The sequence below is a fragment of the Callithrix jacchus genome, chromosome 2, assembly GCF_049354715.1.
Source record: "Callithrix jacchus isolate 240 chromosome 2, calJac240_pri, whole genome shotgun sequence".
NCBI classification, from domain to species: Eukaryota; Metazoa; Chordata; class Mammalia; order Primates; family Cebidae; genus Callithrix; species Callithrix jacchus.
In genome coordinates, this window is record NC_133503.1 from 5,022,549 (window position 1) to 5,038,676 (window position 16,128).

Sequence of the window (16,128 nt, forward strand, 5' to 3'; positions counted from 1 at the left end):
CAGCACCAGGTGCCTTTGGAACTGGGGGTAAAATGGGTAGACTAAAATCAGGAAGACTAGCATGAAGGCTATCTGAAAAGAAACTGGTCACTAGATCCCCACTCCCACTTTTTTATTTTATTTTTTTGATACGGAGTCTGACTCTGTCCCCCAGGATGGAGTGCAGTGTTGTGATCTTAGCTCACTGCAAACTTCACCTTTTGGGCTCAAGGTATTCTCCTGCCTCAGCCTCCCTAGTAACTGGGATTACAAGTGTGTGCCACCCACCTAGATAATTTTTTGTATTTTTAGTGGAGATGAGGTTTCATCATGTTGGCCAGGTTGGTCTCAAATGCTTGACCTCAAATAATCCTCCTGCCTCTGCCTGGGACTACCAAATTGCTGGGATCACAGGCATGAGCCACTAAGCCCAGCCCCCACTCCCACTTCTTGTTTCACCCCACATGGATCACTACTGTCAAATCCAGTAAGTCCAACTCAAGTGCACAATGTGTAATCATCTTTTTAAAAATTGTACAAAATGGACATAACATGATATTTTACCATTTTAACCATTTTAAGTATACAGTGACATTGGGTACATACACATTATCGTGCAACCATCGTCTATTTCCAGAACTTATTTCATCTTCTCAAACGAATCCCCTACCCATTAAGCAGTAACTCCCCATCCCCCCTCCCCAGCCCCTGGCCGTCTAATCGCTATTTAAGAGATAACCATAAACAGCAAAGACTCACCAGGTGTCTAAGGAAAGTCTCCAACATGGAAGACAGAAACTAAACATCAATGAGAAAAATGTAACTTGTAGAAACAGACTATGTAGGGAACAAACTTAAAACAAAAATATTATTAACATATTAACATATTTTCTTATCCTCCAGGGATAGGAAAACATATTGTTTCCAATAAAGAAGGACCATATGTTATAAAAGGAACTTTCAGGGAACAAAGATGATCACTTGGAAGTAAAACTATGATAGAAGAAATATAAAAAGATGGATAGATGGGAAGAATAAAAAATCTGAAGTGAGAATAAAGAAAACAGAGTAAAATATCAGATAGAGAAAGATAAGAGAGCAGAGAAAAATAAGAAAATTAGAGGTTCAATTTAGGAGGCCCCAAACTAGAATAATGAAAGATGCTGAAAGGGAGAACAGGAAAAATGATGAGGAACTGTCAATTAAAATTCCAAGAAATATCCAAGAATGGACAGACAATAGATTCCAGATTGAAGTCACTAAATGCCCCATCCAATCAATGAAAACTGACCTGTATCAAGGTTCATCATTGTGAAATTTAAAACTATGGTGACAAGATAAAGATTCTACAGGCTTCCAGAAAGGAAAAAAAGAAACAAAACATGTGAAAGATCAAGAATCAGAATGCCTTTGGCTCTTCCAAAACACGAAACAAAACACAAACAATAACAACGACAAAGACACAGTCGATAATGGAGCAAAACCATTACAATTCTGAAAGAAGGTGACACTAACTCAACGAGACCATCGTGCACCTGGACGATTAGGTTAAGGCCATCGTTAGAGGTATGAGTGCGCTCAAAAGATTTCCTCTTCCTTGAAGTCTCTCTGAAGAAGCTTCCGGTTGTTGCATTTCACAAAAAGAAGCACATAAACCAAGAGAAAAGCACAGGGGACAGCACAGAAGAGGGTCAGAGAATCTGCAAGACGGTGAAGGGAGATTTAAGGTGACAACAACAGAGGCCGACCCCCGTGGCAGGGCAGTGTGACTTCAGACAGATGCATTGAGAGCTGTCATTTCTAACACTGCCCCTGCAAACATACCTCATTTGAAGCTGAGGGTGGATTGCCTGAATGAGTATGGTCCCCATTCTTCTCTGTAATTGGATGTTCTGACTACAGACTTTCTGCCTGATGCCTGGATCAGCAGAAGACATTCATTGTATCATATCTCGTATCTCTCAGACATGTTCTGCTCCTGAGGGCAGGCAGTAGGTCTTGATAAGATCAGAAGTAGAAAATACAGAGAAGCTCATTCCATCAGTCCAGTACCCGGTCCACACAATAGCCCACTATGGCGAGCCCCATGTTTCCTGACCTCATTCATGACTCAGCTGTCTTCTCCAGGAGAGGCTCTTGTAAACCCTTAGGAAGGTACATGGGTGAATGTTCTCTTTCTTCACATGGTTGAAGAAGAGATATTTATTAATATATGTATTTTTAAAAATAGAGGAGGTAATTATGCAATAAAAAAGTATTCAAATTGGAAGAAGTAAAATTATAATTATTTGAAGATGACACGATATTCTATATAGAAAGCAGAATCAACAAACAACGTATTGGAGCTAATAGTCAAGTTCAGCAAAGTTAAAGGATATAAGACGAATATACAAAAATAAGTTGTATTTCTATACAATAGCAATGAACAACCCAAAAATTAATTTAAGAAAATAATTCCATTTATAATGGCATTAAAAACAATAAAACATTAAGGAATACATTCAACCAAAGAAGTGCAAAATGTGTATACTGAAAACTACAAAATATTATTGAAAGAGATTAGAGACCTAAATAAATAAAAAGACATCTATGTTCATGGATTAGAAGATTAATATTATCAAGATGACAATACTCTCCAAATTGTATAGATTCAGTGCAATCCCTAACGAAATTCTAACAGCTATTTCTTAGATAAATGTTCAAGCTGGTCTTAAAATTAATATGTAAATGCAAGGGACCCAGAATAGACATAGCAATCTTGAAAAAAGTACAAGGTGGGAGGTCTCACGCTTTCCACTTTTAAAATTTACTACAGAGAAAAAGTTATTAAGACAGTGTGGTCCTGACATAAGCATAGACACATAAATCAGAGAAATAGGATTGAGAGTCCCAAAATAATTCTTCATATTTACAGTCAGCTGATTTTATACAAAGGTGCCATAACCATTCAATGAGGAAACAAAATGGTCTCTTGAACAAATGATCATGGGATAACTATGTATGTGAAAAACAGACATAGAAAGAATTTGGATCCCTACCTCAAACTGTATACAAAAATTAGCTCACAAAGAATGGAAAGAAACCTAAATGGAAGTGTGAGGAATGTAAAACTCTTAGAAGAAAACGTAGGTCCAGTTCTTTGTGATCTTGGATTAGGCAACAGGTTCTTAGATATGACACCAAAAGCTCAAGCACCCAAAGAAAAAATAGACGAACTGGACTTTATCAAGATTTGAACCTTTTTTCATCCAAGGACATCATCGAAAATGTGAAAAGACAACCCCCAGAATGAGAGAAAATATTTGCAAAAAAAATTTGCAGAGTATTTGATAAAGATGAGTTTACAGAATATATAAAAATGTCAATAATTTAAAAAAGTCAAATAATCTATTTAAAAATAGGCAATGTACTTGAATAGATGTTTCTTCAAAGAAGATAGACTAATGAAAAATAAGCACATGAAAAGATGCTCAGTGATTAGTCATTAGGGAAATGCACTTCAAAACTACAAGATACTACCTTATACCCACGAGATCGGCCATAATAAAAAAAGAGTAACAAGTGTTGTCAAGCACGTGGAGAAACTGGAACCGTTATATATTAATGGTGATCATATAAAATGGTGCAGCTGATGTGGAAAACAGTCTGTTTGACAGTTTCTCCAAGAGTTAACCATAGAATTACCATATAACCCAGCAATTCGACTCCTAGGTATGTACCCAAGAAAACTGAAAACATATCCAAACAAAAACGTATACATGAATGCTCACAGCCCTGCTATTCCTAACAGCCCAAAAGAAGAAACAACCCAGATGTCCATCAACCGACAGATATAAATCAAATGTGCTATATCTATACCCAGAATATTATTCAGTCATAAAAAGAATGAAATGTCTATATATGCCACGATATGAACGAACCTTGAAAATCTTACGTTAAGTGAAAGAAGCCAGCAAAAGAAGGCCACATGTTGTAGATATTTATTATCAAATGTCCAGAATAGGTGAATATATTGTAACAGAAATATATTAATATTTGACAAGGAGTGGGGTAAGGGGAGAGTTGGGAGAGACTACTCCCAGGTTCAGGGTTTATTTTGCAGGTGAGGACAATGTTCTGGAATTAGGTAGAGGTGATAGGTGCAAATAATTTGAATATACTAAAAATTGCTGAATTGTATACTTTATTTTTTGTTTTTGTTTTGTTTGTTTTTGAGATGGCATCATACTGTGATGTCCAGGCTGGAGTGTAATGGCATGATCTCAGGTCACTGCAACCTCCGCCTCCCAGGTTCAAGTGATTCTCCTGCCTCAGCCTCCCGAGTAGCTGAGATAACAGGTGCGTACTACCATACTCGGATAATTTTTGTATTTTTAGTAGAGATGGGGTTTCACCATATTGGCCAGGCTGGTCTCGAACTCCCAACCTCAGGTGATCTGCCCACCTTAGCCTCTCAAAGTGCTGGGATTACAGGTGTGAGCCACCATGCCCAGTCTATTTTATTTTTACAGTATAGCTTATGGTATGTGAATTACATCTCAATCAGAAGTGAGGAAAAATAAAGAATGGCCATGCATGAACCAATGATGGAGTGTGTCAAGAATTACTGTGATAACTCTGTAATCGTGAATTTCCCCATTCCAATCCCCCAAACAAAGTTCAAGGCAAACAATGCAAGTTCATCATTGGACCAACTGAGCTACAGTTTCAAAAACCCAGGGTGAACAACTGGGAGACAGAGGCCTTACAGGTTTGAAGCTCAGGGAAGAGGATGAATTGTTCTGGGCTTGAGTGGTAGATCCCACTGGACAATTCCATTGGGGAACTGTCAGAACATTCCAATGGAGGAAACTGTCCAGTGTGTCCTGATACTGAAAATCATGAGTGATCCCAATTTAAGAAGGGAGAGGGGTCCAGGCGTGGTGACTCACACCTGTAATCCCACCACTTTGGGAGGCCGAGGAGGGTGGATCACGAGGTCAGGAGTTCGAGACCAGCATGGCCAATATGGTGAAACCCAATCTCTACTAAAAATACAAAAATGAGCCAGCGTGGTAGTGTGTACCTGTAGTCTCAGCTACTCAGGAGGCTGACGCAGGAGAATCGCTTGAACCTGGGAGGCGGAGGTTGCAGTGAGCCGAGATTGTGCCACTGCACTCCAGCCTGGGTGACAGAGCAAGATTTTTGTCTCAAAAGAAAAAAAAAAGAAGGAGGCCAAGTGATAAGGTTTATCCCCTCTAAATCTCATGTTGAAATGTGATCCCCAATATTGAAGGTGGGGCCCGGTGGGAGGTGTTTGGGTCATGGCGGTGGATCCCTCCTGAAAGGCTTGGTACCATTCTTACAGGATTCAGTGCATTCTGACTCTTAGTTCCTGTGAAATCAGATTGTTAAAAAGAGCCTGGCACCTCCTCCCCTCTCTCTCTCCACTCATCTCTCATCACGTGACCTTACCGGCTCCCCTTCCTCTTCTACCATGAGTGGAAGCTCCTGAAACCCTCACCAGAAGCAGATGCCGGCACCTTGCTTCTTCATGAGTGAAATAAATAACTTTCCATTATAAATTACCTAGCCTCCAGTGTTCTTTGTAGACAAAACAAATGGACTAAGAAACCAAGGAAGAGAAGAACGGCTGCAAAAACGAGATGAAAGGGGAACCAGAGTACTGTCAGGGCACCAGGAGGAGCGATACTCCATCAAGGAGCCTGCTTGACAACGTCCGACGGTGCCAAAAGATCTGGGCGGCAAGGTGCCCACTGGACTTGGTGAGCAGTGATTTCTGGCAAACGTTGATTTCAGTTGGATGTACAGAGTACAAAGAATTGCATCTTACTGGAGCTTAACACAGGCCAATCTCAGTATTCAGACTGAGTGAAACAAATGACAAAATGAAAATAAAATACCTTGTCTGCTTCTCCACAGTCCCTGGCTCTGCACGCCCATTCTCTGAGCCCATCTTGACCAGACCTTAGTGGCGCCTGAGATTAGACCAATCTGCCCTCATTCAAATGATATTTGCAGAGCTTTTTTAATAAAAAAGGGCACTGATTATGCCTTACACTTCAGGGGGAGAAAGCGGAGCATTAACTTGTTTATACTATGGATCTTAGCTCTGCAAAACGTGCATTAAAGAGGGTAAAGACATGGGCGAATGAGCAGTTGCCTCTGGTTAGTCTCTTCAGTATTTACTTTTTCCAATTATATTTGCTTTTTGATACATTCAAATTTTTGCAACAAAGAGCACGCATTACTTTTAAGATCAGGAAACAAAATTGTAAGGCTGGAAAAAAATGTTTTAATCAAACGTGAGCTGGCAGCAAGAACAACAATATTATAGTAAGAACTAAATTCAGGACAAAACAAGGGTATGCTTTTAAGATAAAGAGAGCATTACATAATGGTAACAACCATCGCCATTAATGAAGCCATGCAGACACAAATCTATAGTTACCAAAGAAACTGACAAGATACCAGAAAACAAATATTAGGAACACAGGAAGGGAAGAGTCTTTACAAAAGGAGATTTTAAAACACCATTATCAGAAAGACTTAAAAAAAAACAACAGCTCATAGCCTACCGGAATACACAAAATTGATGTCTGGCAGGAATCCAATTCCATGATTACAGTGTGTGGGGTCTTTTTAAAGAGATGTAGAACATTTACAAAACTTGATAATACCAGTTACAAAGAACACCTCAATGAAATGAAAAATATTAGATTCCTCTTCTAGTTCAAGAGAAGAGATTTCTGGCCTGGGGAAAACACAGAGAACGGAACCAGGAACTGAAGAGGGAGATGGTGTTAATATCAACTCCAGGTTCCCTGGGCATGTGGCAGAGGTGGAGGAAGATGAATGGATATTGACTTATAATCTGGCTGAACCAAATACTTCCTCCTCCCAATTTCCTTACTCACTAAACATCTTCACGTAGAACTGAAACGTGAACCATTAAAACGGGACTCATAGAGAGGGTTCTAGGTGTGGTTGCTTAACCCAGTGGTTCTCCAAAGTGAGTTCCTCACACCAGCTACAGCAGCATCAAATGGGAGCTTATAAGAAATGCAAGTTTCCAGCTCTATCCCGGGCCTCCTGAGGCAGGACCTCCTCTAGGGTGGAGTTCCAGGGGGTTCTCACACTAAAGCATCTGATGCTACAGGTGTAAAAATACCCAACTTCCTTACCCTTGGAGCAAGTGAACTCTGAAGCCTGAGTTTACACTGGCTCTTTCTGGAGTTTCCCCAGTGAAATTAAGCTCCGTCACCCTTAGTACCAATCTTCTAGGGATGCTTTCCCCTCACGGTCTTACTTCCCCAGCCCCCTACTGGTGCTCTCTTCACCTCCCAAATAAACTACTTGCACTCCTGATGTGAATAAACACATCTACTTGAAGATGTCTACTAATATGTTTTGAATATTTGTCCCCACCAAATCTCATGTTGAAATGTTGGAGGTGAGGCGTGGTGGGTGGTGTTTGGATCCCTCATGAATGGCTTGGTGCCTCCTTCATGGTAAAGAGTAAGTTCTCACAGAGCCTGGGGCCTCCCCCTTCTCTTGTTCCCTCTCTCACCATGTAACACTCACCTACTCCCCTTCCTTTCTACCATCATTGAAAGCTTCCTAAGCCCTTACCAGAAACCAAGCAGATGCTGGCACCATGGTTCGTGTATATTCTGCAGAACTGTGAGACAAATAAAGCCTCCTTTTTAAATAAATCACCCAAGGCCAGGCACAGTGACACACTTGTAATCCCAGCACACTGGGAGGCTGAGGCAGGAGGACCATTTGAGCCCAGGAGTTTTAGACTAACCTAGGAAACATGGCAAAACCCTATCTCTGCATAAAAAATATAAAAATTAGCTGGGCGTGATGGCACATGCCTGTGGTCCCAGCATCTCAGGAGGCGGAGGCAGGAAGATCACCTGAGCCCAGGAGATGGAGGCTGCAACAAGCCATGATTGCACCACTGCACTCCAGCCTGGATGACAGAGTGAGACCCTTTGTCAAAATCAATCAATCAATCAGTCAATCAATCAATCGATCATCCAGCCTCAGGAATTCCTCTACAGCAACAGCAAACAGACTAACACACCTACTGAACCCACTAAGTGTTTAACCCTGACTGGAGGTCCCTGTAGTCAAGGAGCTGGAGTTATGACTGAGATTGCCTTAACCTGCCCTTCCTCATCCTCGGCTGGGCTCTACCTAGACTTCCTCAGGAGAGGGGGCACCACTGGCAGCAAGTCTTCACCCCAAACCAGCCCAATCTGCAGTTCATGCTCTTCTCTGGGTGTTCTAGCCCCAGGCCACCTACAGACATTTTGCCAGTAGCTCACATCTGCCCTTTTCTTAGCCCTATCTGGCTCCATCATGCACTCCCTTGTTGAGAGACTTACTGAGTTTCGACCACCAGCCAGGCCCTGGAAAACAATGTCCCACCCAGTTGAGAGAGTCCACTGGGCAGAACACAGACACACTGCATGCTGATGAGCGTGACAGTTGGTAGCAGGGTACTGAGATGGCACAGAACGAGGGCCTCATTATCCTAAAGATGTATAAATACCCCAGCTCCCTCACACCTGGAGCAAGTTAACTCTGAGGTCTGGGTTTACACTGGCTCCTGGAGTTTCCTCAGTGGGATTCAGCTCTGTCACCCACAGCACCACTGTCTTTGGGATGCCTTCCCTTCACAATCTCACTTCACGGCTCAGAGGTCAGAGGAGGCTTCTCCGAGGAAGTGCTCTGCTGGAGACAGCTGGGAAACAGGTAGGACTTGCTTAGAAGGCTGATCAAGGGGCCGCAGGAACAGGGAGTTCAAGAGCAGAGATTTCTGGCCTGGGGAAACTATAGAGGGAGTCCCAGCTGGGGGGAATGGGAGGACTGGTGGAGCAAGACGTCTGTGGTAGGTGCAGAGAAAGGCCACACAGAAGGGAGCTGTGGGCATGTGAAGAAAAGAGACTTTGCTGTACTACTTAGAGGCTTCCAGGAACTGAAAGAGCTTCCTGCTCACAAGGAGACAATCATTGTCAGGTTTAGAAGAATCTATAGATGAATAATGGCCAAAGGTAAGGAAATAAAACGAGGGATGTGAAAAATCCACCAAATGACCCATCTCGATAAGCCAGAGGTCCCAGAGAAGGCATACTGCTGGGCCCAAGTGCACCCAAGCCCTTCAGAAGAGTTGGCTAGTTCAGAAGGGGCAGGGACATCAGCTCCCAGGCTGATTAAATAGGAGAGGCTCATTCCTGGGCTCCTGAAGATAATTGGGTTTTAAACAGGACCCGTGACATTGCCTCCTCCTCACCATCTTCTTGACACCGGAGGGGCTTCCAGGGTAACCCTTCCACTCAGCACGATGAAAGGAGGGGGTTTAGCCTACTCCGAATCCTGTTGTTGCTTAGAAGGTAAGCTTTCTTGGCCTTCAGGCACTCACTCTAGCTGGTTTTCTTTTATCTCATAAGCTTGTGGGGATCGCTCCCTGCAGTGAGCAAGGTGAATTTTGCAGGCAGGGAACCAACACCAAGGCACCATTAGCCACACCCAACCCCATTGCCCTGGACGCCACCCCTTTGTCCCACTATAAAACATCTCCACGGACCTCCCGGGAGTTTTGCAATTGACATGCAATATTTGCTTGGTGTAGGCGTAGATTTTTCGTTGAGCCATCATTCCTAGTAGCACTGAATTCCAGGAGATCAGCAAACGCCACTCATTCCTACTTAAGATTGTTTCATCCACAGTGACCCAGAGGAGAATTCCAATGTAGATAAACAGTTCCTAACACAGGATGGAATTGTTTCTTTTGCTTCTCGGAGAAGGACAACAAAGATGGGGTGTGGGCTGCGGAGTGAAGGAGGAGTGCAGCCCTTCACTGCCGTCTACCTAAGGTCATGCGGAGAGGGAAATTCATCTAGATCCGTGGGCAGTTGCTGATTCTTACCCACCCTAGAACAGTGGTCCTCAACCTTTGTGGCACCAGGGAGTGGTTTTGTGGAAGACAATTTTTCCCTGGAACTTGGGGATTGGGGGAGATGGTTTCAGGATGAAACTGTTCCACCTCAGATCATTAGACATTCGATTCTCATGAAAAGGATGCAATCAGCCAGGCGCGGTGGCTCATGCCTGTAATCCCAGCACTCTGGGAGGCCGAGGAGGGTGGATCACCTGAGGTCAGGCATTTGAGACCAGCTGGCCAACACAGCAAAACCCTGTCTCTACTAAAAATACAAAAATTAGCCTGTCATGTTGGTGTGCATCTGGGGTCCCATTACTCGGGAGGCTGAGGCAGGAAAACCGCTTGAACCTGAGAGGCAGAGACAGCAGTGAGCTGAGATGGCATCCCTGCGCTCCAGCCTAGGTGACAGAGCGAGACTCTGCCTCAATAAAAGGGGGTACAACCTAGATTGTGTGCCTGCATAGTTCACAATAGGGTCTATGCTCCCTTGAGAAGCTAATGCTGCTGCTGATTAGACAGGAGGGGGAGCTCGGGCAGCAATGGAGCAAAGGGGAGCAGCTTCCTCATTCTCCTGCTACTCACCTCCTGCTGTGCAGGCCAATTCCTAACAGGCCACAGACAGCTACTGACCCATGGCCCTGGGTTGGGGACCCCTGCCCTATAGGACTCAAAGAGTAACAGGCCAGGGTGTGCCTAGATGCATACCTCTAAAAGACAGTGGTCCTCAACCTTTTTGGCATGAGGGAGCAGTTTTGTGGAAGACAATTCACCACCCAACAGTAAAGGCTCAGCATCAGTCCCAGTCATCCGTCTACCTGCATCTACCTGCGTCACCTCCCTGCGCCCTGAGCTTCAGGGCACACCTGCACAACTTGCAACTCTAGCCCCTGCCCTTCCTTGCTTGAAACCTTTGTGGATGCCTAAGCCATCACTCCACCCCCTGCCATGGGGAAAGGGTGCCGTGGCTCATGCCTGTAATTCGAGCAGTTTGGGAGCTGACGCTGGAACACTGCTTGAGGCCAGGAGTTTACGACCAGCCTGGGCAACATAGCTAATTTTAAAATTAGCTAGGTGCGGTGGTATGTGGCTGTATTCTCAGCTACTCGGGAGGCTGAGGTGGGAGGATCACTTGAGCCCAGGAGATCATGGCTGCCATGAGCTATGATCAGGCCACTGCACTCCATTCCCCAGATACGCTCCGGGGACCAGGAGACACAGGTGCTTGGGCTCATGCTGGAATTTCCCCTTGCTGTCATCATGTGCTGTGCACAGGTCAGCCACCCCTGTACCTTCGTCGCTGTTGTCATCCACCAGAATAATTTCCTTCAGCAGGTGTGTGGGCGTGTGATTGACAGCACTGTGCACCGACCGCAGGATCACGGACAGGGCCTCGTTCACGAAGATGAATATGATGGATATTTGGGGCAGGTCCTTGGAGTACTTGAGCTCCTTACACCTGAGGAAGGAGAGATTGGAAACGCAGTCAGAGGAAGGATAAAAGCTCATCCACTGCAGCTGGATACAATGAAGATTTCAGCCAGATCTTCATCCAGTACTCCCGAGGCGTGAATCACTGGTTCCCTCTGGGCTTTTCCTTGGCTAAGAATTGAGAATGAACCATGAGGAGGAGAGCATTAACAGATCCAAACCCACTTCCCCAAAATTCACCACTCAACAGGAACGGCTCAGCGTCAGTCCCAGGCACATGTCTCCCTGTATCTACCTGTCACCTCCCTGCGCCCTGAGCTTCAGGGTGCACCTGCACAACTTCCGACTCCAGCCCCTGCACTTCTTGCCTGAAACCTTCTTTGCGGATGCCTAAGTGATTACTCCACCCCCTAAATCTCTCAACTAGAGACCACTGGGGACAGGGTACTGTGGCTCACGCCTGTAATTTCAGCAGTTTGGGAGGCCGACGTGGGAGCAGCGCTTGAGGCCAGGAGTTTAAGACCAGCCTGGGCAACATAGCAAGATTCTATAGCTACAAAAAATTTTAAAATCAGCCAGGTGCAGTGGTGCATGTCTGTGTCCCCAGCTACTCAGGAGGCTGAGGTGGGACAATCACTTGCGTCCGGAAGGTCGAGGCTGCCATGAGCTATGATAATGCTACTGCACTCCAGCCTGAGTAACACTGGAGTAACACTGAGTAACATAATGTGACAGTTTCCAAAAAAACACCAGGAATTGATGTATTTGGTTGGTTCAAAAGTAATTTCATCAACCTAATACAAATACCCGAGCTCCCTCAGCCCTAGAGCAAGTTAAATGTAAATTCCCCTAGCAGGATTAAGCCCTCATCACCCACAGGTGCAATCTTCATAACGCACCCTTTGGAGGGGGTGCCTTTCCCTCCCCGTCTCACTCCCCACTCCCCGAGTGATGCTCTCTTCACCTCGAAAATAAACTACTTGCACTCAAACCTTTGCTTCAGATTCTGTTTCTGGGGGAACCCAAATAAAGACAGCTAGTGAACCCCCTAAGAATTCCGCATTATATCACACTAGAGGTTCCTGCCGTCACAGAGTTAACATTCTAGGAGAGGAAATAAAACACCGATGCCAATAAACACAGTAAAGGAAAAGGACCCTGTACCTGCAGGAGTGTGCAGCCTAAGGCACACCAGCTCTTCTGAGGGCAGTCCTAGAATCTCCCTGGAGACGGGAGACAGGACGACCTGCCGACATCCCTCCCTCAGAGGAGACAGCAGTCCCTCACATGCCCGAGCACAGAGATGAAAGGGAGGAATTCCTCTCATCCAGGCTGGACTCCAGAGCACAGAGCTCTGGCCTTCTCCACGGCTCCAGGTGATATAAGAGATGATTGAGTACCCGGGGAACGTGCTCTGCTTTTATCAGTCACAGGTGCACCAACAGTCTGTCCAGGCAGCCCTGGGGAATCTGATTTTATGCTTATACCTAAGCCATATGTGCTCATAGGCATGTCCCAACTCTCCATTGCTTTCACCTGTTTAGAAAAGTTTGAATTTGTTAGCCAATCGGGGTTTTAGTTTAGATTATGAGGTCTGGCTCCAGCCAATGGAGATCAGACACTGCAGTAAGGATGACCCCAAATGTGTAAGGAATAAATTTGTGTGTTTTCCTTTGTTCGTTGTACTCTCACGGCACGATGGCTAGTGAGGGTACCCTTCCTGCCGTCCAGGAAGTAAAACAGCAAAGAGAAACAGTGGAATGGAGTGCCGAGGTATGTGCACTTTAATGCATCCTTCTTCTCCTTGCGGGAGATGGTATGATATATAGCACAACGGGATAGGGAGCAGAATAAAGAAAACAGATGAAGCCACGGAGAGAGAGAGGAGCAGAGCTGAAGAGGGAGCAAGAAATACGGCTGTTTCTTATGCTGAGCAGCTCGGGCGATGTCGGGCCGTATTAATCATGCAGGCAATTTTCAGAAGAAAATAAAGTTTTGTTACAATATGTGTTTGTGTCTCCTGGAGGAGCTCGTCCAGGGATGCATTGATCAAACAGCCTTGTTTTCACCATGCTGCTGTAAATCTATTCTGGGGGCTGCCAGAGAGATTACAGTGATTATTGACGGGTTCATGGGCAGTTAGCAGGAATCAGCTCATTGACTGCATGGTGGTCCGCAAGACAAAAGCACTCCAGAGGGTCCCTCAGAGGCCCCTCGACTAGAGGTCAGCGGCCATCCTGTGCCTGGCAGTGTGGCAGCTGTCCCATCTCAGCTCATTCTCACCCACTGTACACGTGTGTGTTTGTTACCAGAAAGCGGTCCAGATCCGGACCCCAAGAGAGGGTTCCTGGACCTCGCGCAAGAACGAACTTGGGGCGAGTCCATAGAGTGAAATGAAAGCAAGTTTATTGAAAAAGTAAAGGAAAAAAGAAGGAATCGCTATTCCATGGGCAGAGAAGCTCCTGGGTCTGCTGGTTGACCTATTTTGTGGTTATTTCTTGATCATCTGCTAAATAAAGGTGGATTATTCATGAGTTTTCCAGAAAAGGGGTGGGCAAGTCCTGGAACTCAGAATTCCTCCCCTTTATAGACCACATAGGGTAACTTCCTGATGTTGCCATGGCATTTGTAAACTGTCATGGCGCTAGTGGGAGTGTCTCTTAGCATGCTAATGCATAATAATCAGCGTATAATGAGCCTTGAGGACAACCAGAGGTCACTTTCATCGCCATCTTGGTTTTGGTGGATTTTGGCTGGCTTCTTTACCACATTCTTTACCTCATTCTTTTATCAGCAAGGTCTTTGTGACCTGTACCTTGTTCTGACCTATCTCATCCGTGACTAAGAATGCCTTAAACCTCCGGGAAAGCAGCCCAGTATTCAAGGTGCTTTTCTCAGCCTTATTTTACCCAGCCCCTATTCAAGATGGAGTCTCTCTGGTTCAAACACCTCGGACACACGCTGTCAGAGGCACACAGTGCACACCCACTGACTCTGTGCATGTCTTCCTGGGGCTGATTTCTCTGCTTCTTTGCTTTTAGCAGCTTCTGGATTTAAAAACTGAAAAGAATGAGGCCAGATTGTACAGTCCTAGCAGCAGTGTAACCAATGGAGTTACACTGCAATCAAGGATCTGGTTGTAAGTCAAGCCTCTTGGCTGGGGCAGGCAACTCTCCCTGCGGAAACGGGAAATGGAGCAGCTGTGGGAAGTAGAAAAGTTCCTTTTTAATGTTTCCTTTCTTGTTAAAGAATAAGTGTGCTAATAACTTTGTGAAGTACTATCCTATGTAGCTGTGAGACACGCCATGCTTACAGGCATGTAGTACATTCTATGTCCTTTTACTTTAACCAAGCTATCTGTGCTGGATGTGCTCACAGGCATGTCCCAGCTCTCCATGGCTTTTACCTGTTTAGAAAAGTTTTAAGTTGTTAGCCAATCGGGTTTTAGTTTAGATTGTGAGGTCTGGCTCCAGCCAGCGGAGACCAGACACAGCAGTAAAGAGACCCCCAAATGCGTAAGGGATAAATGTTTCTGTTTTCCTTTGTTCATTGTACTCTCATAGCAAGATGGCTAGCGAGAGTACCCTTCCTGCTGTCCAGGAAGCAAAAATTCCTGCTAAAAAAATCCTATGTCTCAGTGCTCATTTTTCTTTGCCGCCCCGAGCATGTTTCCAACACCTGGTAAGGTGGGCAGTTCCCTGTCCCTGGGGACCAGGTGTATCCTTAGCCTGGAGCAGGCGCCAAGTTTCTGGCTCTAGGTATGACCTCAGTCTGGGAAAAAGCCACAACCCACACCAGGACCACCTGCCCCCTCAGACTACTTCAGATGCTGAGCCCAAGCCAGGGGCAGGAAGCTAGACTGACACCTAGGGTAATCCCGACAAAGTCCCTGGTTCTCCCCATACACATTTGCTGCCTCTCTGTTAGCCTCCCAGGCTACAAAAGCCAGGCAATGGGAGATGGGAGGCTGAGGAGGGTGGATCACTTGAGGTCAGGAGTTTGAGATCAGCCTGACCAACATGGCAAAACCCCATCTCTACTAAAAATACAAAAATTAGCTGGGTATGGTGGCGTGCTAAAACAAAAAACCCTCAAAATCCATACCTGGGGGTTGCTGTGTGCTCCCTCTAGCAATACCGACTTGAACCTGGGCTTCAGAAATCATAAATGTCCTTTCAATAACTACTCAGTGAGCAATGAACAATCCTTTATCTGAAAGAAGACTGGTAGCTAAAAAGCTATTTTAAGGTCTGGACCAATTTCTTTTTTTCTTTTTTTTTTTTTTTTTTTTTTTTGTTGTTGTTGTTGTTTTGAGACAGAGTCTCTTTCTGTTGAATCTTTTGACCCAGGAGACAGAGGTCTCAGTGACCAAGATTGCACCACTGCACTCCAGCCTGGGGGACAGTGATACTCCATCTCAAAAAAAAAAAAAAAGAAAGACACACTTGTGACCCAGTCTGCCAACTTGAAAACCAAAAGCTCCCCAAACATCCTCTCATTGAAAAACAATTTAGGTATGAGTGGGCCCGGGAGGCCCAGCAGGCTACAGAAAACGGTGGTGATGCTGGTAATAACTAATACGTACTTCGGGCTGTGTGCCAGAGAGCGCTGGAAGCTACCATGTACTAGACTCCCTCATTTGGTCCTTACATTATACCTTAGGAGTTAGGCCCGTGCTGCAAATGAGGAAACCAGGGCCCAGAGGGGTGAATTCACTCGTCCTAAGTCACACAGCAAGTCTGAAAAGCAGCAAGATGAGAACAGCT

The 16,128-nt window shown here is 45.1% G+C and overlaps 1 protein-coding gene across 2 annotated transcripts in view; it reads right to left on the bottom strand.

Annotated features, from left to right (window-relative positions):
• GALNT17 (polypeptide N-acetylgalactosaminyltransferase 17) overlaps window positions 1–16,128 on the bottom strand; it is a 568,205-nt gene that overhangs the window by 313,450 nt on the left and 238,627 nt on the right. For both annotated transcript variants that reach the window (XM_002743912.6, XM_078354172.1), the window contains one exon: window positions 11,224–11,390. In XM_002743912.6, the coding sequence (XP_002743958.1) occupies window positions 11,224–11,390 (167 nt within the window). The remainder of the gene's footprint in view (window positions 1–11,223; window positions 11,391–16,128) is intronic.